This window comes from Phasianus colchicus, chromosome 13 (genome assembly GCF_987193195.1).
Source record: "Phasianus colchicus chromosome 13, bPhaCol1.hap1.1, whole genome shotgun sequence".
NCBI classification, from domain to species: Eukaryota; Metazoa; Chordata; class Aves; order Galliformes; family Phasianidae; genus Phasianus; species Phasianus colchicus.
In genome coordinates, this window is record NC_143448.1 from 11,852,109 (window position 1) to 11,875,769 (window position 23,661).

General features: G+C 44.7%; 2 protein-coding genes across 6 annotated transcripts in view; one reads left to right on the forward strand and one right to left on the reverse strand.

Moving 5' to 3' along the window:
* The window catches only part of BEAN1 (brain expressed associated with NEDD4 1), a 39,542-nt gene extending 31,011 nt beyond the window's left edge, over positions 1–8,531 (reverse strand). The window contains exons 1-3 of one of the 2 annotated variants that reach the window (XM_031615431.2): positions 8,451–8,531; positions 7,627–7,698; positions 1,315–1,449 (exon numbers count right to left, since the gene is read on the reverse strand). In XM_031615431.2, coding sequence (XP_031471291.1) covers positions 1,315–1,449; positions 7,627–7,698; positions 8,451–8,481 — 238 coding nt within the window. In that variant the 5' untranslated portion in view covers positions 8,482–8,531. Of the gene's footprint in view, positions 1–1,314; positions 1,450–1,535; positions 1,663–7,626; positions 7,699–8,450 lie in introns of those variants that run through there. The other variant, XM_090149372.1, reaches the window with a different exon arrangement.
* The window catches only part of CDH11 (cadherin 11), a 742,884-nt gene that overhangs the window by 34,985 nt on the left and 684,238 nt on the right, over positions 1–23,661 (forward strand). The window lies entirely within an intron of this gene.

Here is a 23,661-nt window from a genome sequence, read left to right on the forward strand (position 1 = left end):
AAGCTGAGGTCTTGCCTACATTCAGGCCTTGTGTCTTCCTGCACACGCTAACCGCAGTCCTTCTGTATGCTCAGTCATAAGCTCATAATCTCTCCATGCTCCATGGACCTGGAGCTCTGTTTAATGACTGTGATCAATTCTACAGAGTGCCTGTGTTGTATTAATGTTTGATCTACACTGCAAAGCCAGCTCGTGTGGCAAGCACAGATGCACAGACTGAGCAGCCGGAGCTGAGGACCTCCTGCCTGCACTTTGCCTTCACTTCAGCTCTGTCGTGGCCCCCCACTCCAAATACCACTGGAGGATGCCATGTGCAAAGCTCACCCCTGGAATTCAGGTTTCTGTTCACTTTCCTGTGCCCAGAGCTGGCTGTCTGCTTTTTCTCTTTTAACTTCTGGTATTTCTGCAGAGTTGTGGCTATGTTCTAATGTGTACAGTGTTAACTTAAAAACCAAATTCAACACATATTTCTGGCAGGTAATTAGTGACAGCAGTATGTGATCAGTCCCACTTGTAACATGTAAAACAGTGATCTAGAAGTATTTGTGCTCCTAGATGTTGCTAGATACAAAATGGATATGTTAAAAAGAATATGTCAGTTAAAGTTCTAGCTTGAAATTACCATGTGGACATAACAAGAAAAAAGTAGGAACAGAAAAGGCTTAGAAGTTTGCTTGTAAATGGCTACTGCTGAGATTACTGCACTTCTGTTCATCAGAAATCCTCCAAGTCATCTTTCAACTTCTGTGACAAATCTGTGCTCCAAAACAAATGGCTGAAGCTCTCTGCAGCATTTGCAAGCAGTCATCCTACGGCTGGCTAACTGCACTGGGCATTGCTGACTTGATGTACCTCTTCCCTCTCCTCTGCTCCCCGGGTGTTGCTCTGATCTGCTGCAGTGGATTTACTCACACTGCCATTTTGGAGCACAGGGTGCCCAGCCAACCTGCTCTGCAGAGCTGCCAGTGCCTAATTGGTTCTGGCAATGACGCCCGCCCTTTTTTAGGCTTTTTAATTTTATTTTCCCAACTGGCATTTCAGAGCAGCATCCTTCACAATGCATTAGCTTAATGCATTTTGATCTGGACCAAATATTCCATTCCCACTACCGCTGATATTTGTTTACTATTCCACTTGCAATCAGCATGTAGCATAAATGATTCAGACGTCAGTAAATAAACCTATAAATATCCATATCCTTGCAACAGCAAAACTAAACCAAATCTCCTGTGTACAGCAGTGTACAGATTCAGTGAAAAAAAAGGATTCACATTCGCAGGAGCGTGCCCTGCTTTGGAGGGCAGGGTGACTCACTGGAGCACGTCAGCTGGATGGACATGTAGTCCCGGCCGCAGTCCTTCCTGTAGTGGCAGCGCAGCCAGTTGGAGAGGCAGAGCCCGGTGCCACACTGCAGTTCTTCCTTCTTACATGGCAGAATGCTCTGCTCATCTGCAAGGGGGAGAAACGACTGGTGACTTTGTGTTACAGCTCCTTCCTGAGTAACACAGCTTTGTAGCTACTGAAAGTCAGTGCACCTGCTTTTTCAAGTCCTGTGGGGGGATGGAAATGCTCTCTTCACTGTGAGAAGGGTCTGAGACCAAAACAAATGTCTCCTATGTTGTTGTTGCAGATCATTTAAGTAGTGCTGGAGACAGCTGAACTCTGGGTGAAATACAACAAAGAAATTATGAGGGCACTGTGTTCCAGAGCCTCCTGCATTACTTATGTGCCCTAACATCCAAAACAAAACAATCCATCTTTGCCCCAGCTTACTACACACAGATTAAAAACAAAAAAAACCTTGCTATCTTGCATAATTCTGAATTATGGCTTCCTAGCTGTAGATATAATTTTTTCACAACTCCTTACCAGTTTGATAGTTGTCCAGGACAAGAGAGGAAAGAAAGTAAATTTTTCAAAGAAGGTTTTCTTTTTTTTTTTTTTCTTTTTCTTTTTCTTCTTTTTGGGGGCGGAGGGGGCATTTTAATAGTGGTGCAATTGAACTTGGACTTTTTTGATGGTGGATAAAAGGAAGCTGTTTTCAAGCGCATCTGTGTGTGTAAGTGAAAGTGCTGACATCATTTCGTTGTACAGTTTTGTTGGGCCTTCAAATAACAAGGAACAGAAGTAGAGCAGAAAGAAAACTTCATTAAAGACAGAATAAAAAGTATTGGAAGTTTGGCTAGGGAGATGCTCTGGGCAGAAAAACTCCTCACCTTTAAATCAGCTTTAAATTGGCCTAAGTATTACAGCTTTATTCAGGTTACTTTGAATTAGCAATCTAAAACATTCCCAATACTGGCAAGTAAACGTTCAAACCCAACGTGAACAGCACCAGCTCCTGAGAGCAAACACACAGGGCCAGAGTTGCTAACTGGTACCCGACAGAACTGTCAGTTCCTCTAAATCAGGTTTTTGTTAGCTCTCCAGTGTTTTTAATTCAGAGCTTTTTTTGATAGCCTTCATAGCTGCAAAATCCTGCAGCTAGGCATAATTGGTCATGATTTCCAATTCTTCACACAGCTGCTCCAGTGGAAAATGTCAGTACCCCAAGTGCATTTATAAATATTGCCAGCACTGACAACATAGTGTTACAGTAAATCTTTGATTGTATGCTTGTACCTGGCAGCTCTGCAATCTAGAGGCCAGCAATCAGATCGTAGTGTTCTGTGCTTTTGGAGAACCCTGCAGTACGTTTCCCACACGGCTGCTGTACTGGGGGTGGCCATCTCAAGCAATCTTTGGGTGACAGGGAATACAGTTCCCTACAGTGAAGGCTGTGGAGATTCCTGTCTGTGTTTCTCAAGAGTTAAAATAGTAAAGAAGCAGCAGCTATGCAGTCATTATTTTGTGGTACCAAACATTGTAGAAATGGAACAACTTTGTTAACTTTAGACTGTTTATGTTGTCATTGCAAATATTAAGAAGGCATTCATCTACAAGAAAATGATTCCAATGAAAAAATATTAACAAATTTGGTAAAGCAGTTGGTCCCAGAATGCATCTCATGAACACAGTCATATTTTCCATAGAGTCCATTTAGTTCATCAGCTAGTTTGAAGTTGCCCTAATGACTGTAATCCTCTTAGAACTTGCTCCAGTCTATACTCTTTTGTATCTTTCTTGCTCAGTCTTTGTGTTAGCTGGACAAAATTCTCCTACACCAATGCCTACAATTTCATCCCTTTTTGATGTCAGAAATTTTTCTGCCGTTCACTTCACGTGGCATCAAATGCCTGTTTTACTTCTAACCACTTCACTGGTACTTAATTTGACTTACAAACAGACAACTCTCTGGTCTCATCCAGAAAGCAGTTCTTGAATTTTGTAGGCCACTTTGGGGTGCACACCTCATGAAAATGCGAGGAAACCGCTGCAACATTTTATTATCTTCAGGGAGAACTACCAGCATTGTAAATTATAAGAAACTTTATGGCAGATGCAATTCTTTGAGCTAAAAAGTAGTGTGGGACAGTAACAGTAAAGGAGTGTGTGTGTGTGTGTGCAAGCCCGTTCCCAAAAGCTACAGGTATAGCAAGAGTAAATTATGTCTTTTGTGAACCCAGGTGATGCAAATATTCCAACTATTCCCAAGGGAAGCTGCAAAATCCCCACCCAAACTTGTGGGCAAAAAATATGCAAATACTTTTTTTAGGAATAAGTGGAAGTCCAGGCCTCATGGAGCAGTCGTGGACAGAGGAAGGCAAAAATTCACCCTTAGCACTGACTGAACAAATAGTAATGTTCAAATTCTAGATAATCAAGTTTCTTTTGCAGAGTACAGACAGAAACATCATCTTGGAAAGTAATGCCTTTTCTCACAAATGAAACTGTCTTGGTAGAAGCTAGAGCACAGTATTTTGTCTTTAAAGTACATTTTGCCTTGAGATAGATTTGAAAACAGTTTTTCCTACAGATGACAGGGAGCTAACAAAGTCTCTTCCAGAGAAACACATCCCAGTTCTAAGCTGATCTGTTCCAATCCAGGTGTGATGGCAGTTTTCAGGGGCTGTATTACAAATCAGTGCACATTTGAATGAATTTATGAAGTTAACATTTGTAATTTAAGAATGTGAAAATTATCATAATAAAATTTGGGTTTAGGTACAATCCTTTTAGAAAGTGCCCTTGTATGCACTTTTTAATTGTGTATTTTCCTTCAAATTGACTGGCAAAACTGAAAAAAAAAATCAAAAATCATCACGTGTACCATAAGGAGCAGTGCAATATGGAAAAAAAAACAGCATTTTTTGTTCTCAATGTATCTGTTTTGTGCTCTTCTTATATGTTGTGATGGTTTCTGATTGGGGCTGAGGGAGGGTACTGTACAGCATGTACCCCAGCACACAATGGTTATGAATACACTGTAATTGTTTTGTCAATCTGCTATTGAATGACCTGTATTCTTTCTAAAAGAACGTCTGACTTTACAAGCTTTTTTAGTATGAGGACCTTGATTATTGGTGTAGTTCAACATACCTTTCAAATTATACTTAAAAGTCAGTCATCCCAAATAGCTGCTCTTTGTTTCTGTCTTTGCAGTGTGTGTATGCCAAGTAATGGGCAGAGAGAGTCAGGGAGCTTGGAGAGCCTGCCCTTCTCCTTGGATTGCTATGAAATCCAAAGCAATTAATGTCTCTGTCACTGTTTTTCTCTTCCAACCTTTTGTCTTATCTAGGCACCTGCAATCTGTACAGACAAGGCCAATTGCTCTGTTCAGGACATGGCATGATAAAACTTTAGTTTCAGTTGGGTCTTCTACATGTCTATTGCACTGATAGAAGTAATCCTATCACTTGTTTGCTGGTAAATCAGCATAAAGTGAGCATGCTGAAAACCTTTATAGACCATATGCTTGGAGAGCTGTTTCTATGAAAAACCATGCTTTTCATGTTAAAGCCTCAAACTACAAAAGATTAATTGCCAAGAGAGATTCAAAAGCAAAAATGGATGAAATGGTATGTATTGAACTATTTATTTATATATCCCTTTTAATGCAGTAAAACAATGCTGAAAGAGATTCTTGTTGTAATGACAGGAGTAGAGGGATTAACATACTTGCAACTGAACAACAGCTATTAAAGATAAGAAACTTACAGAGGCCCAGGAAAGAATGTGTGGTACAAGCAAAAATAGATGGTGACCAAGTGGCTTTGGCTGGAGTGTCTTCCAGAGAAATATTTTCACACAGGCTCTTGGAGACTGTAGGTTTCTTAATGTCATAATATCATCAATTAAAGCAAAAAGTCTGGGGGGGTGCAGGAAGTTGTAGCAAAATATGTAATAAGTTCTGGAGCTCAATTGACTATTTGCATAAATGGAATTGTTTGCTTGTGCCAGCTCTCCGTTTGAAGCCAAAGTTCCAAAGTGTGTGAAGACAGTTACTTTTAAGGAGACCACAAAAGCTCATCATCTGTCTGTCTTTCAGTGTCATACAAGAGTTGTCTAGGCATCTACTGCATTGAGCATCTACCTCAAGTCCAGTCATTACACAGTAACGAAATGATGGCCTGCCTGAGCTAATAGTGCTCAGCACCTCCAGAACATCTCCCCCTGCTCTTGTCTGGGATGCTCCTCAGTCTTACACCTAGTGATTTCATTGGGTCTCTTTCAAAAACTAAAGCTTTACTACCATTTATTCAGTAGGGAGCAAGGTTGAACTCTAATCTGTGTACCTCTGCACTGTAGCTGCACAGGAATGAATTCTAGTCTGTTGTTCTCTCCATGAATAAATTAAATCAAGCATAGGATGTAGGATGGGAAGAAGCTGCTGAAACCAGGGTATTTGGTCAGCAGTTACAGGGGAATGGATGATTTGGCATTGTCAGCCTGCATCCTCATAAACAAGGCTGGGGAACTGTCAGGCTTGGTAAGAAACAGATACCTTCCTAGCGTGGAATCTAATAAATTAAAACCATTCTTGATGTGAGTAACTGAGATGATACCAAGGCATCATAAAATAAACTGATGGAAGACAGATACTGAGCAGGATGTGTCTTACTAGGGGAGAAGAATGAAGAATTCCAAAGTTTAGTTTTGGAGGCATTTGAACACCTTTTCCTTCTCCACATTTGAAGTCATTAAAGCCTAAAGTGGAAAACTGTGAGGAGATATGAACTGCACATTTAAGTGAGGGGATAAGGGTCCTCTGTGCTGCCTTCAGAAGACATCTGTACCTTGAGGAAAAATCAATGAAAGGAAATTAAGAGTAGATCATTGTAGGGATTGAGCTTTGTTGGGTGTTTGGGGAAGGGGGGCAGCTGCAGCGTGTGTTAGCCTGCATCACAGAATCCTGGTAGTGCTGCTGGAGGACAGGCTGGGAGGGAGGGCAGAGGTTGGTGCTTTCATCTCCAACGTTCTCAAGGCATCATGCAGTGGGATCCAGTGCCTCCCTGGGACCTGTGGCTCACCACAAAGCTGCGTTCTTAAGGCACATCACTGAGCCTGGCTGTGGGTGCTTGTGTACAGAACGCATGAGCTCGTTTGTTCCTTCTTGGCTTGGTGAGATGCTGCTGCTCAGGAGGAGCACAGGTTTGAAGATGGGAGTCTTAAGGCTGAATGTCAAACACTGCTGTGTAAGAAGTACTTTGTACTTCTGTTTGTCTCGATTCAGGCATCCAAACGAACATTTTACAAACCTCTGGGCATTCCTTTTGCTCTGAGATGTAACAGAGACATTATCATCCAATACAGTTATCAGAAAGACCACAAATATTTAAATACATAATTATGTAGTCACTTTCTAGCCATAAAGGAACCATGGTCTTCAAACAGATAATATGTATGTGTTGAATCGCTGAAAATCTGACTGAAAACCAGATGGTTTGCTTTCTTTTACCTGCCCTTAAAGTACTTTTCTTTCCCCTGTAAGGAACTCTGGGACCTCCTGGGGAGGGGGAGCAGCATGCACAGGACAGAGGAGCCCAGTTTGTCCCTGCTCTGCTGCCTGCAGCCCTGCAGCACAGGGTCCTTCACTGACGTACTGCAAATGGTGGCTTTCGGTTAATAACAATTAATACTTACAACCATCAGTACTTTTTCATTTTTCATTCTTTTATCAAAGGGCTTGGATGTGTTTGTGTGGTTCCTTTCACACAAGCAGCTTTCTGCTGAAGGACAGACAGTGCCACGGGCACTATGTTCTATTTCAGAAACCTTCCACGGAATAAATACCAAAGTTGGTCACAAAGAGAAGAGTGGGAGGAAGGCAAATTTCTGCGTTTTATTTCAGTGATTGGAAGTGATTTTTTAGCCACGTTACATTAGCAAGTGTCAAAACGATATCAGTTTTGACTGATGTGCTCCATTTGTACATCAGTTGCAGCAGCTCTGTGTTAATTTGTTGTGGGAGAAAATGCTGAGCGTTAAAAAAAATTATTGAAGTAGCTGTGCCTGAGGCCACGTTGTGTGGCTCTGTTTCAGGCAGTTCTTTCACCCATCTCTGTGTTCTGTCTGTGCGAAGACCCCAGCTTCTGTTAACTCCGTTGTTTCCTTGGTCAGGAAGAGATTTGCTTGTGCGCAGATTGATGTTTATCTGCCAGAGGAATTCAGCTACACTATTCCTACAGCTGTACACAGGTGTAAGGCATGCGTTAGTGCATTAAGACGTAAAGAGAAACTACTTACAGAGGCTGGAGTTGCTGCCTATCCCAATGCGGATGGAGCTCCCAGAGATCAGGGGGAGATGGAAGAAAAGAACTGTGGAGAGAAAGAAAAAGTCCTTAATAGCCGCTGGGTTTTGCTTTGGCAGCAGCTGTCGGAGGAGACACACCGCGTGTCTGCGGGCAGCGCTCTGCAGGGCAGCATCACACATCTCGGATGTGGATGTGCGCTCAGATCGCGCGTCAATGGGGGCAGAAGAAATAAACAAAGCGTTGCTTCCTACTTCCAGGATTCCCCCCGGTTCGGGAAATGATGCGATGTAGGGCATGAACGCCTGTTAGGTTCAAAGCCCCGTGTATGAACAGCACTGTGTTATGTAAATATGGTAATTGTTGTTGTAAGTCATTCCCAGCCACCGACGCGGGCAGTGCCGCTGTCAGACGGAGCCGCCGCTTCCCGCTTTGTTTGAGCGCACCTTGAATGCGCCCCGCACGTGCGTGTGGCACAGCGGCTCGGAATGAATTTACTGTACAGCCTAATGCACGCTCTGCCCCTACGCATGTAAGCGTTCGTATTTATAACTCGCGCTTCGAAGATTTACGCTCGGGCTCAACAAAATGCACGCGGGTACGACGCGCCCTAAATCACCGCCGCTCCGTCCCCGCCGTTACCCGGAGGTGCCCGCGGGCAGCAGCACCTGCAGCGCCTTCTCCCTCCGGTGCGCCTCTGCGGGCGCTTCTTTCGGGGTTTCCCGCAGCTCCAAGTTCCCGCGGCCGCCCCCGCCCCGGGCCCCGCCGCCCCCAGCCGCGGGGAGACTCCCGGCACGGCCCCGCCGCCCCCCGCCTTACCCCAGCCCGCGGCGGCGGCCGCCGTCTCCATGCGCCTCGGCCGCGGCTCCCCGGCGGCGGGCGGGCGGCGGGGCGGGCGCAGCCGCCTCCTCCTGCGCGCGGGGCCGGGGCCGGCGGCCGCGGGCGGGGGGCGGGCGGAGGCAGCCGACCTCCTCCCCCCGAGGGCCGGCCGCCGCCGCCGCCGCTCCCCCTGCCCGGCCCTGCCTGCCGCCGGGGCGCGGGGCCGCGCATCTGGGAGGGCCGGCCCGGCCGCGGGGGTGCCGACGCGGCGGGCTCGGGGCGGCCCGGCTCCTTCCCCGCCCCTCCGGCGGCGGGAGGCAGGGAGGGAGGGCGCCGGGGGGCGGCTGCGGGGGGCCGAGCGCGGCGCTGCAGGCGGACGGGGCGGCGGGGGCTGCGGGCGGTCGGGGGGAGCGCAGCCAGCCTCGGGGCTCAGAGCCCCTTGGGACGAGAGGAAACGGCCTCGAGTTGTGCCAGGGGAGATCCAAGTTGAGTTTTAGGGGAAATTTCTACTCTGAGGGAGGGTAATGCATTGGCACAGTCTGCCCAGGGAGGTGGTGGAATCGCTGACCTTGGCGGTGGTCAGGAAATGCGGAGATGTGGCGCTGGGGTCGTGCTTTAGTGGGCTTGGCGGGAGTGGGTCGATGGGTTGGCTTGGTCTTAAAATAACCTTAGTTATTCTATGAGAGCCATCTGCAATAGTGAGATCCTGTTAGTGCTGCGATCCCCAGTGGTGTTCCTTATTACAAATGCTAAGTGCCCCAGTGTAGAACCACGGACAGCAGAACCGCAGTGCTATACACAGTGAATATACGGGTAGTTGACTTCGAGTTCTGGGGAAGCAGCTTCACATTTGGCAAATAAAACATTGTGAACTTTCACAATGGGTCATTGTGGTAAGAAAAAATAATAAAATAAAACAAAGGCACGTTATTAGCTGCTTAGGTAAAGAGTGTGAGAAATACAGCCTCTTGGTGTTTTCTTTCAGCAGCACTTCAGATTGTTCTAGGAACTGCACTGTACTGGCAGTGTCTTTCTCCCATCCACGTGAAGCAGACGGTGCGTTGTCCCATGTACACTGCCCTGAGGGGCAATGCAGCACACAGCTGTGGGGCAGCTCCAGCTGGGGCTTTGTGGCCTCTGAGCAGTTCCCTCCTGTTGCAGCAGCTGTGCCATCCACACTCAGGCTGTTTAATTTCCCCGTGGGTCAGAAGTGATGGCTGCAAAGGTGGAATGAAGTTTGAGGTCGATAAAAAGCTTGTGAACTCTCAGGTCTTCCTGTAAGAAGTTTGATGCTCTTATCGATCATTTCTTTCTCTCTTTTAATTAGCATTTCTTTTTATTCTAGGCAGGCACTTTAGGTGTGTCTCAGGTGATTGAAGGGTTTACTGGAAATTTATCAGTAGGTTTCATTGTGGCTCAGCAATTCCTGTGCTTTTTGCCAAAATCTTTGGAACTTGGATGTAATTAACTCATCTCTCCACTATTAATTTTATGATTAGTAATCCATCAGATTATGCGACTCCTTGAAAGACTCCTTCTGTACCACTTCAGTAACAGGAAGCCGCGTGACTTCCTTGTGGGCCCTTGGTCATCTGCTTGGGCAGACAGGTTCTCCCTGACAGCTCAGCCAGGCACATTGGCTGCCTGCTGGTGTGTTGGATTCCCCTGTGAAGAGTCAATTGCATACGTAACATTGTGCTTAAGGATATTAAAATACTTTCTCTGCCTTAAATTTCAAAATTTCCAATGTTTAGCACTTCTGCAGATTTTGGTGATGGCATCTTTCCCAAATGGTGCCTTACATTTAGTCAGTGTCCACACTAACCTTGATTTAGCAGGGTGTGAGCTGCGTGTTTGGCTGCAAAATCTATGCATAGACAGTGAAAAGAGCTGACAAACTGAGAATATACAGGTAGTTGACTTTGAGTTCTGGGGAAGCAGCTTCACATTTGGCAAATAAAAGTCCTGCCTGGGCCTGGCTTTAGGCTCTTTTCTGTGACAGTCATGTCCTGTGTCCCCAGGAGGAGCTGTGTGACCTCTGACACAGAGCTGTTTGTTTCTGGGCCACTCAGCACTGTGTAATATACGATCCAGCAGAGACCACAGAAGCCTCACTGTAGCAAACAAACTTCTGGGTATTTAGAAGCGTTCATCCTGGATTTATGCAACTGTTGCAGGTTTTGCTCACTTTACTGATTTCCAAATCTGCAGTAAATGTGTATGGAGAAGTGACAGTATTTTGCTTTTCAGTCCACGTGTTCCATCTTTGGGGGTTCCTTTTCTTCTGGTTCAGTCATGCACCTGAGCCTCACCAGTTGTGCTGAGCTCAGGCCAGGGCCACGCTTGCACAGTGTGAGCAGTACCCAGACAGTGTCTGTCTGCAGCAGTGGTTCACAGCACTGTGTCTGTTCTGAATGGTGTCTCTTCTTGAGGAAGTTTTCTCCCAGGCTTTTGAAATCAGGAGCCTGCAAGGCTCGGGTACATTTCTGCAAGGTCTGGGATGGCTCTCATTGTAGATGGAAGTTTAAAAAGCTGTGGTTGTTATCCCATGTACTAGTAAAGGGCAGGTGCTGTGAGAGGCCTCGCTGAAGACAGATCATTTTATTCTTGGGTGATTTTACATTTCCTTTAATCCGGGAATACCATTGCAGACCTGCACAGTTAGCAGAGGCTGCAAAGTGCCAGAGTGCAGCCCTGCCTCCTGTTGCCTGTGCCTGCAGCTGGGGCGGTAGCAGCCCGGTGTGGGGCTGATGTCTGTCAGCAGCAGCTGTGGTGCCACCCACACCAGCACTGATACAGCCTGGTTTTGTATGCTAAAATAAGTTTCACATTTGATTTTATATGAGGTCTCTTTTTGACTAAAAACTTGTATGTGTGGGTAATGAGGCTTTAGGGGACACTATTCCTCACATCTTTTTTTTTTTTTTTTTAATGGAAAGGTGGTAATGAAGTTGATGTCTGTTGGATTACACAATTATCGTGCGATAAAATGCCTCGAGATGGAGTTTGCACCTCCTGCTCTCACAGCTTGCAGTGCTCTGAAATGTAATGACCATAGCAAGGAGCTTCTGATGGAAAGCTTTTCAAATTACTCTGTTTAAATGAACGAATAAACATCATCATTCTGCTTCTAAGAATATTTAAACTATAAAAAAATGCAGTCATTTTGGCATGGAGGATATGAATGCCGAATTTTTATTTTCAAATTAATTTTCTGAAATGCAGCAACGTTTTGTTTGAAATTGTATTTTCAGAGATTTTTACATAATTTTCCTTTAAAAAAGAAAGTTGAGGTACAAAGTTGATATGTGTGGCATAAATCTGTGCAGCCACTGGTTTTTGCTGTTATTGCTCATCCTGTGCCATGGAAGGGCCTTTCCCACTGATGTCAGGGGACTGTGCAGCAGTGAAGCTGAAAGGGGCTTTTGGAAGGACCTGGCTCATCCTCTGCTGACAGTTGCCCTGTGAAAGTAGGTGTGCATAGCCTGGGTCCAACAGGGAGCCTCTCATCCTCTGGGCCCTTTCCCAGTGATAACTGTGCTGGTAGAGAGGTTTTCCCTATGTCTTGTTAGAACTGTCTGTTCGTGCTGATACACAGCGAGCTGGGTTCAGGCAGTGAAGATCCTTTGAAATGTCAGTATAATGGCTGTAAGTAATATGTATGGTATATGATGACGTTGCACTACATGTTGGTTGATATAAACACCGTGTGACATTTTATGGGCTTGAAATAGGTCACCTATCCCTGAAGTGACGTGGGAGAGGAACAGGTTTGCTGATCTCAGGTTCAAGGTAACTCCTATTTGCCACATGCATGAAATCATTTCACCGCCTGTGGATCCACTTGCATGAGTGCAGTGAGTCAGGTTAACCTCTTGGGCATGGATTTCATTTTATTTTTAATGGAAAAGTCTGAGATATTATGTACGTATTGTGGCCTGGATATTAGCACAGCTGCTGTATCCTTCTTTTTGTTCAGGCCGCTGCGTGGGATACTTCTGGATTTCTTGCAGCAGTGCCCCTATCTTACTTTCCCGATTCTCAGTGTTTTTTGCCGTCTTACTGCTGTATTTCAAGCAGCAGTAATGGCAAGCAATGAGCTCAGTTATGTTTTTAAGGTCTGTAGTGAGTGAGATTCCTGCTGGGTAAGGATGGGTGGTTAGATTTTAAAATTCAATTGCTTATTTAATATTTGCTAATTCACATTTCTAACAAATCTTAGGGTGAGAATAGTTTTCAGGTTGGCAATTTTCAAGCAGTGGATTTGAATATGATTAAACCAAAATGAATTCCCAGCAAGATGCTAAGGATTTTCTGAGTTTGGGCATACTGCGGAATTACTAACAAAAGGAGATTCTTCTGTACCCAAAGCTATCTTAATGAAAAGGATGGAACTCTGAATATATAACATTTTTCAGCTAGCATTTATAGGACAGGTATATTCATACTAAATATATTTTCTGGAGGTTTGAATCAAGTGATTTAGTTCTTTAGGCATAAAATCTGTCAAGAGGAAAAATCGTTTTAAATTATTAATAGAGATGAAACATATAAATAAAAAATATATTATAGAAGCACTGAGACCCAAAGGCAGAAGTCATTCTCTGTTACGTGCCCTGTAAAGCAATGAGATCTGTGGTGCTGAGGCTCCTGGTTCTGCATCTATAGTTGCTACGTCAGGAAGGTATTTTGTGGGAATTTTATGTCATGCCCAAATTCTCAGAGGCTATTTTTCTAATTTTTAGAGCTACCAACTGTCTTTCTCTATGGAATGAAAGGTGCTCTTAGGCACTGGAGTGGGGCCAGGTTCAGTTTCTTATTTATTCACCTGCTTGCAGACTTGTGAGGAGGATGGTGAATTATGCTGTCTTTGCCATCTGCACATGTGTATTTTTAATGCCTCTGTGTACACACCAGGAAATAATTAGGTCCAAGATTGTTATTGAAAAGCCTGTAACATTTTCCCCTCTCTGTCTTTTTTTCTCAGTCTTCCTGATGCCAACTGAGTTAATGTCTAAGGATGCAAATGGGAAAATCTGATCTCAGTGTTCTTTTCTCTCTCATTCTGTGACTCTTTAATTAAATTTACAGTTAATTATACAATTTATTTTGTATTGACCTTTCTAGGACCTCAAAGCATTTGACAGTGAATGCAGCCTGTGTTTATTTCCACTAGTCCTTGCCTAGACTTATCATAAATTCTAATTGTATTTTTGGAATGAAAGATAGGCAGTGGATTATTAACAAATTGCAACACGTATCCCTGGAGATCCATAAATATAAGCATACACAGAGATATACAAAGAAATACTGAGTTGTGTCATACAGAGCACTTGGAATTAGGTAGCACTGCTGCCATCAGCACTGACAGCAGTGCTCCCCTAGGAATGCTGCAGGACATCTGCACGCCGTGGGCTCTCTGTAACAGCTGTGTCCTGCTCCGTGCAGGAGTCTCACAGCACAGCAGGGCTGTCCCTGGGCCAGGCCTGTGTGTGTCAGGTACCACCCTGCCCAGCCCCCAGCTGTGTGCCCTCTGCATGAGGGCGGGAAGCGAAATGAAGGGAAACTGCCCACCAAAGCTGGTTTTGTCACTGCTGCAAAGCTGGTTGGTCTGTGTAACTTTGTGGAAGGTAGGGCTTCTGTGATTTATTTCTTATTGCATATAGGCAGACCCTGAAATACAATACGTGTCTTTTACTATCAGCAGGTTTTTTTAATAAGTATTTCATAGAGCGCTCTTAGGGAGAAGGCTCCAGGATTCCTTGCATAGGCAGGCATATGAATCCAGCTGGGCATTTGTTAACCTAAAGCAAAAATGAATACAAAAGAGAAAGAACCATTGTGGCAGCAAATGAAATATATATTTGGAGTTGATCTTATCTTTCTGAAACCGCTGTGCAAGAAATATTTAGCACACCTTGGTGTAGGGCAAGCCTTATAACTCATTGTCTTTTGTCTTACCAATGAATACACAAACCAACATCTCTAGATGTTATTACTATTCTATTTATGAAGTCTTTCTGAATCTGTAGGATCTCTGAAGGATGGTAGAATTCTTATGAATGTGGTACAGTGTAAAGTTCCTCGTGGGCACCCTGAACCTTTCTCATTACAGAAGGAAGAAAGAAAGAGATGGAGACTGGGGGTCAGACACTTGGGGATACACCCTCGAGCTCTTGGAAACCTGGTAGAACTCGCTCTGGGTTTCACTGTGTGTGTTGAAATGGGGTGAGGTCAGGCCCTGGTAGTAATGCTGGCTGTGCAGTCTTGTTGTGCCTTCTGCAGCTGTGAGGCTTTGCCAGAAGAACTGCTGTGAGAGGAACCAACTCACACAGAGAGTGAGCTAGATGCAGCCAGACTCCATAAGAAACCAGTTCAAAAAAATTCCACCGGCACCCTCCAGGTGTGTTTCTGTCCTGACGGATTGGCACCACTTACAAAGACACACTTACAAAGACGCTTTAAAAAAAAAAAAAAGAAAGAAAAATTAACTATTAGCTAACTAAAATCAGGATGTAATTTATTCACTTGTTTAATAGATCTAACCTGTGGAAATAAATCTGTGGTAGGATGAGCAAACTGATAATTAATTTAGAACCTCAAAACCAGTTCACTTGCTAGGAAGCAGAAGCACGGTGATAAATGGTTTGGGGAGGTGGGCAGCAGGGGCATCTCGTGCTCGTGCAATTTATTGTAGAGAAATGTGAAGCTTGGGGACAAAAGGAACAGAGCAAAGCAAAGAAGAAGAAATGGACCCCGAGGGTAATGCTATTCAAGAGGATTGTACAGCGGTTTAGGAGCAGATAAAACTTTGTCTCTGACAGCCTTGGCTTGGTGCTTAATACAGTGGAAAGAGCAAACAACAGCGTGGCACAGACTGTAAAAGCATGGTGCCAGAAAGAAATGAGTTGAACTGGGTTGCTGCAGCACCAGAGGGGCTGCTGAGAGAGACGTCCATTAGGAGATGGATGGCATCAATGTCTGGTCACCCTTTGTGCATCCTTTTGATTAAACAAGACATCCTCAGAAGTGAGCATAAAATTATAAAAAAGCTGCGAGTGACTGCTCTAAGGTATAGGTATAACTGGCCTCTCTTGGGAGCTGGAAATTGTGGTTACCTTTCAGCACAGAAACAGAAGGGAATGGGAGGAGAAGGAAGGAGCAGGCTGCTTGAGGTAGTGCTTTGTAATCACGAAGGAAAGGGCAGGTTTGTGTTCCTTAGCACTTAAAAGGACAAGTGACTTTTCTCAAAAGCCCAGTGGAAAAGATGAAGTGGTGCAAACACACTGAGTGGCGTCTCCACTCGCTATTTCAGTACAAGTTGTACAGAGCAGCCCCACATTGTTACACATCCACATTTGCTCCAGGGTTACCTGAAAATGTACCGACGGCCAAACGGAGACCTAAGAAAGCAGAGGGCTCTTGGGCTTTGTGGAGGTTTTTTGTGCTCTTGATTGTTAGCTTGAAAATCAACTTTTTCATTCCAATACATGATTTGTTCCTTGTTATTTGGAGTAGGTCAGTACTGTAGGGACCGCTTTGTTCAGATTATTGAGAGTTCTTACCAGCAACCACCTTTTGTGGACGAGTAAATCATGCACATAAAGCAGCGTGCAAATTCCAACCCAAGCACCAATACACTCCAGTCATTTCTTTTATCGTGAAGGAGAACTGTTGCCTTCTGCCAGTTAGGTTCCCAGAGTTCAGCTACACTGCCTACAGTTGTCTGCATCGTGTCTGCCCATTATTTCTCTGTTTCCAGACTCACTAAGCATAATGCAGAGCTGGGGTTTGCGCTCCTGCTTAATGTTTAGCTTGTAACATTTTGTGGTGGCACTCAGGGGAAACCTTGCAGCCCTGTCAGCCAGCACTGAGCTGCTTGCTGTGCCATCTGCTGTGTGGTGGCTGCAACTGCCTCTGTGTGCAGAGTGAACTGCTCAGGAGGTAACAGCTGGTTCACCAGTGTCACCACCTCCTGTGTTCAGAATGAGTTATTTACACCACGGTAGGCTTGGACATTTCTGTGTAATGCATTCATTTGTGTGATGTCTCCGGACAAAATGAAGATAGCATTTTGTTTTGTGCAAAAGTTAAGACCTAAGACCAAAAATAAATAGATGCTAAACTGTTTAACGTGTCTACATCCACAATGTAAAACAGCATTGAAAAATGTTTATATATTTATAAATACATGCATGCAATGATTCTGTACACTTCTGTGCTACAGAACTTTGAGGTAACAGCTGTAGAGTTCTTTACAGCACGTTGTGCTACCAGAAAGGCTGCTTACAAACTCACAGGGCTTAAGAAGGACAGATAACTTGGGTTGTAAACTTCTCCATATATTTGCTGTCCTGGCAAAATGCATTTATTGCCTTATAAATGCAGCAACCATTAAAAACAGAGCAAGAATAACTACAGACATAGCAATGTCAATTTTTCTAGCTTTCTTCCTGACTTTGACCACACTTCACATGGGAGAACATCTCCATCCTGCTGTGAAATGTCCCATTAAATTGACCATGATATCCCAGCGATGACTGTCCAGAAAACAGCTGGTATCACCGCTGTGACTGTGATCTTCTCTTGATTTACTGTTATTTAGTCAGTTTGAGAGGCAGTGCCAGCTGACACACATGTGCATCTGGCATGGAAAATACTGATAAAAAATTTAGTGATGAAACTTGACATTTAAGTCAACCTGAACAAATCTGTGAGTGTATACATGGGGACTGCCTCTGACAAAGAAGGAAGGAAGGGAGGAAGGAAGGAAGGAAATAAGGAAGGAAGGGAGGGAGGGAGGGGAGGAGGAAGGAAGGGAAGGAGTTGGTACACGCTGTAAAAAGATGGGGGAGCCCTCATTTATGTTTTATATACAGTTAGCTAACAATGCCTGCAACAATCACACAGTGACAGAGAGTTTTGCTTGCTCACTGCTGTGCATCCACCTGAGAAATAAGTGTGCTGTGGGCCAGCACACTTCTGCCTGGAGCCTGGGGGAAACCTCACCAGGTTGTAGTGCTGGGGGGCTGCAGTGCTGGTGCAGCACCGAGGCCCTCGGTCCCTTGGATGCTTCTGCTTCCTTAGGGCTCAGTTCACATCCCAGGTGAAAGAGGGCGCAGCAGAAATATGGTGAGATTCTTATGTATCAGTGATCGCTTCCCAAGGGTGCAGACGCTTTCTGCTCCACTGAAATTTTCAAATGTGTGTGCATATTAGCTGTGAAGCTGCTAGAATTTCTTATCCAAACAATAATACAGAAAACGATCACATATTCAGTAAAAAGCACTGGGGAAATGCATTATTTAATACACTGCCTCACGATGGCGTTTAGTCTGAAGCTAAATACAGCTTTGGCTGTAATTATATATGCACTTTACCGGTGGGGATCTCAAAATGGATCTCAAAGCCATGCTGAGGACAGTGTTATTACACTGATTTTCTATTACTTTCAAGATCATTTTGTTTCTGACAGTGTGAATTGACAACAGAATGAAAATGCATCCCACCCATGCAGGGTGTTTTGTACATGCTCACTTCTCCATTTCCCTTACCTTTTGAATGCAGCTGTGCTCCTGTGAGGAGCAATGAAGATGTTGGAGCCAACTAGGAACCAACATTCAGCTGCAATTACATGACTGCAGATGTAAAACCTGTGGGGCAGCAGCTCCAAGATGCAGGTTCTCCTTTTATTGATAGAAAGGGATTAGTGCTGCTGTAAAGAGATTTATTTACAGTCTGCCTACCCTGGAGCAGCTCTTAGGCAGCATGGCTGCACAGGAACACAGGTCTGGGAAATGCATGCTGCTTCCCTACAAGATCTGGTAATCTCATGGAGGAATGGGTACAAGAAATTAGGGAAACCCCGAAAAACTGGGCATGTCATCTCCTTTATGTATATGGGTTTGCATGTGAGTTTAGCAGCTTACATCAGTTACAGTAAAATTATACTTGTATGTCTGACATTTAATACGTCAAGGTTTATCATGTAAAGACATCCAAGGCAGGTTAATTCACTCACAAATTCTTATCAAAGTGATCAGTTTATCAAAATTACCCTCCTGGTATTGAATGGAATTAATTACCAGTGCAAATAAAAGGACATTACTAACACAAGACCCAAGACAACAGAAAGTTGTCATGTGAATAATGTGTTTGTACTGTATTCTGCTAGGTTATGTTTTAAGTGAGGTGACTTCATTTATTCCTTTGAGAAGCAAAGGCTTACAGTCATATATTGTGTTTTAAAATACCTTTCTAAAAATAAGCAATTGGACAAGCAAATAATTTACCAATTTTTGGCATATCATTAGACAGTTACATGGAATGCTCTTAAGAAAGTCAGAAATCCTGGGTTGCTAGAGATAGGATTAATCAAAATGACTTAATATTTAAACATGGTATTTGAGGCTGAGAGTAAATGGCAGACAGTTGATAATAACATCTGTACACAAATTGGCTTAGATTGTGCCATTGAAGATAAGTCAGTCTGAACCTTGAAGCTGATTGACACTGAATGGATCTGCTCTTTGCAGAATAAATTTGTGCCATGGTGCCCTGTTATTTTACACTAGGTACTCTGTGACTGGCATGTATGAATTTTATACAGACAGAGTTGGTTTGATTTCCCTGTGGGGTTTGTTGCCTTGTCTTTCTTGAGTTGGGTGATGTGAAATAGAATTGTAGAAGAGAAAGGCAGATGAAATTTAATAAATTCCAGTAGGGACCTTGTGGTTTTATTTGTGATTAGGTGAGGAAGTGTATGAGAGAATTATTTGTATTAGTAAAGGTGTGACAAGAAAATGGATCTGGGGTCTTGTTTGGAAAGGGTGGGGTGAGGGAGAAGGTGTGGGAGGGAGGATGGAAGGAGGCATTCCTGTTTGGGAAAGGAGGATGGTGAGGACACAAAGAACATGAAGCTGAGCAATTCCAGACTCTTAAGTGGTAAGGCTTCCAATTCTTTTCTGGCCTTCCACTATCTGATGCCTGGGATTGGAAAACTCTTTTTCTAGGTGATTCAAACAATTTGACTCTCAGTCCTTCCTTCACCTACTTCTGTATTCTCTCTGGCTTCTGGGTAAGGTAAATTCCTAGCAGAAAAGATTACTTGGGTATAGTGCAATCACATGCTCATCATTTGATAAAGACCCTCAAAAAAGAGATATGTGAAAATGGCTGATTTTAGGTGGAGTGAAACTCCTCTAAGCTGAATCTGAAAATCACAGCTAATTGCAAGTGGCAGAAAACAGGCAATGGTGCTCTCTAGAGATAAGGACAACTGATAGGTGGTGCAGCAGGAAAAAAAATCTATTAAAATAAGTGCATTGGAAAGAATAGGATCAACTGCTGTAATGTCTTCTGCGTAGCAAACCTGCTATTGCAGCTTGAACTGTTCCCATTACAGCAAAACATTATTGGAAGGGCTTCAATAGCTTGCCCAGCAGAGCAGCAGGCAGCATTGGTACTGTAATTAAGCTTCTACCAGCATTTCTCTGCTAAATGCTTCTTCAGGGTCCTGTAACGCTGCTTTCACATCTTTTTTGGTGCTCACAATATACTGTGCTGTGATTGATTTAACTTTTATCCAAAGATTATCATGTGAACCCAGCTCATCAGAGGTGCTCAGGGCAGGATAAGTGCGTTGGGGTCCTCAGGGCAGCGCTGATGCTGTGCAGACAGCCCTGCTGTGGGACACAGGCAGCTGATCTGTGGTGAGATCACAGCACGTGTGCTCACAGAGAGCCTTGTCTCCGTGCCACTGCGCAGCACACATTGTGGTGGGCTGGCAATTACTGGTACCTCGTTCCTGTTGCACCTTCCCCGCACTGAGGGGATCATGCCCATCCTTTTCTCAGTGCATGGTGTTAGAAAATCTCTGTGTTAAAAGAATCCAGTAGCCACAGGTTCAGCTCTGCCATCCCCAGTACTCCATCAGGTAAGGGACTTAGAGAAGATGGCTGGTTTATCACAGTGGGGAGACAAAAGAGACTCAGTAACTTCCATTTCTGTTCACTCAGGGTACTTAGCAGTGCCTCAGGTGCTTTGTCCATGTCATTTTTTGAAAGTGAGGAAGCCTCAGGAAGACTAGCTTCTGAAGACACCAATGTTTAATACTGCTGGCTGCAAGCAAACTGTGCTTGAGATGAGTACCCTGTAGCAGTGTCTGTGCTGCTGTGCACTAGGAGCATTCCATTGTGATTCTCCTTTCCAGCTTGTGCAGCTCCAGCTCCTCTCATGTCAGAGACAGCCAGTGATCCTTTTGCAGGGCTGCAAGTCTAGGGCACCTTTGTGAAGCATCAAAATAAAAGGCAGTGCATCAAACAGGTTGTGTAAGGCCTTGGTTTTGCAAGTTATTTTTAATTCTCTACCCAAATGGAATATAGTCAGACCCATATATGTATGCCAGCTCCTAAGCTTAAATTCTGTGTGCTGATGCTTCTGATGCTCATCCCTTGGCCATTAGCCCAAACAGCTGCTGTCAACAAAATGAAAGCTTGTTCAACTGTTTGGCTGCTTCTTACAGTTTCCAGAACTATCCTGGGGTGAGCTTTCTGTGGTCAAAAGAATATTGACTAGAGGTGAGTGTTCTTCATGAGCCCTCTTCTGTGCTGTGAAGGATTTGGACCAGAGGGTGTCTGAACCTGGTGGCTGAAAATATCAGAGATGGGCAGAGATTAAAGAAGTGAATCTCATAGCTATGCAAGCAAAAGCTGAGTTTTCATTATTGGTTGTGGTCTAAAATAGGATAATTTGGGCAGCTGCAACAAAAGTCTGGTGTAAGTAATACCAATGACTTAAATAAACACATTTCTGAGAGGCAGAATTAAAGGAATGAAAAGGCACTGAAACTTGAGTCCCCAGTCTAAATGTGAGCTTTATATAAGTCTCATAAAGCAAAATCCCCATATGGAGCCATGTGAGGCATGTTGGTTGTACATTTAGCATCTCATAAAAACAGAATCTGTGCTGTGTTTCTCAACAGCGTTTCTTCATGTAGTAAGTACTCTGTGTGGCTACTGCACTTATTTAAAATGCCTAATGTTGTGATTTTAGTTTCTAAGTGTATGTGGCTATCTTGCTCCAACTGTCCCCTCACTCATCACTTGCTCACCACAACCTATGAGTGCAGGCACTACTTGTGCCTTGTGCTATGAGTTCTCTGTTAATTGCAGTGGGAATGATGCTATATATCGTGCAGAGCCAGGCATGTGTACAAGTATGTTTCAATTATAGATCTCTTGGGATCTTCTGCAAACATTTCTTGTGCTTGGAAATTGCTGGAAAATAATGAAAAGTATTAAAGCTTTCGTCCTTAAAATGTGTAAGCATCAGAGAATGTTACTTACTTAGAATATTTTTGAGTGTATTAACTGTCCCTTGCAATGATGTAGGGAGGTGTGTATGTCTGGTTGCCAGGGCACGTGGAGGGAAAGTCAGTGGCCAGACAACCTATCAGGGCACTGCACTGAACACTTTATGTTCAAAAGCAAAGCTCCAAGCCTTCATGATCTGAGATGAAAACTGAAGCCTGTGTCACAGCTCGGGTATATGCCCAGAGCCCTCCTTTTCCAAATACACTCCATAAGTGCGTATTGATGCCCTCAGCTCTGCCCAGGTTTCTTTGCTGACCACTGTGTTGTGCCAGATATCCTTCCTGTGGCAGCCATGTGTGCTCCCAGCTCCTTCAGAGAGATGTGTGTGGCTGCAGATGGGTTATCCACAGCTGTGCCTGCAGAATGCCATGCCTGCTTGCCAACTGCTTGCACTGACATCCAAACAAATCTGGATGTTGCGACAAAATGCAGGAAGACCAATTCTGTTTTAGGTTGATAATTTATCTTATAGGAAGGTGTTCACTGTTGCTTTACTGAACTGAAGAGGATCACTTCATCTTTCTATCTAATTCTTTTTCACTGAAAAACAAGAACATGTCTGTGTTCTGACACTTGTTATGGCTCTTCTGTAAGGATTCAATGCTTAGTGCTTACTCCAAGTGATGCTCCAGCTCAGTAAGTTGTGCCAGGTCCGTGCCAATGCTGAGAGCCAGACCCGAGCCTGTACGGAAGGTAATGAGTGGTGATTGCCAAATTACTGTAATGAGAGCAATGTCGTGTCAGGCGATGCAGCACTGCTGCCCGGTGCTTCCAGCTGCCCTGTACCTTGCCTTGTGCTCGCATTGTAGGGCTGTTGCTTGGTGCTGCCTTGGTACAGGCTGCTGTCCTGATGGATCCCCTCTCACCTTACCTCCTGCTTCTGCTCCCTTGGTGCTGCATACAGGATGGCTGCAGCGCCAGCTGTGGACATATTGTGTCTCTGAACCCACTTGGGCCATACTGCACACACAGGCTGTAGTTCTTGCTGCTCTGGGTTCTTACTTAATTGCTGCACTGCTAGGAGGGCAGTGCAAGCTTGTGTCTGCCTATCTGCCGTGTTTGTGGTGGCAAAATACTCCAAATTTAGGAAGCTGTCAGCCACTCAAAACTCAGGTGGTTGGGGTGTCCTGCATGGAGTTGTTTTTGTGGATATGTCCCAGGTTGTCACTGGGAACTTCTGGTGTCTTTTTTCCTCGGTTTGTTTGTGTGGCTGCTTGGAAAGCTTTGCTGCATGTTTCTGATACACAAATCATGACTGATGTGTTCGTACGCTTGTTCACAGCAAAACCCAACTGTTTTGTAAGAATCACAGATTATAAAAACGATTTGGAAATGCTTGAGAGAATCCTGATAAGCAGTTGCAGGGAAGGGAAAAGGATCCCCGGCGGCAGGGACAGACCCTGCCCAGCAGCGGGGACACGCGGCTCACCGTGCCACGGAACAGCCGGGCAGAGCACGGCGTGCCTCGAGCGGGCTGCCAGGGAGGATGGTGCCTTCCGAAGGAGACATCTGGAGCTCACATCCTCTCCCCCGAGCTATTTCCTCGCCCTCTGTGCCCCCCTGTACCCCGCCTCAGTGAGATCACTGCTTTCCCCTTCAGAACCCAGGCTTCGTAGCTTTTCTGGCTTGTGGGAAGGTCAGGGAATTCCGTGAAGTCAGCGGTAAAGCATGAAGCTGATCGAATGAACCCTCCGGGATGAGTAACCTTACCGATCGTGCATAAAGCGCTGCGAAAGGCCGGCACGGGAGCCGGACGCAGATAGCGGCGGCCGCTCGGTGCAGCAGCGCTGGGGCCGGGCGCCACCGCGCGGCGCTGCGGGGCGCGGTTCGCGCTGTGC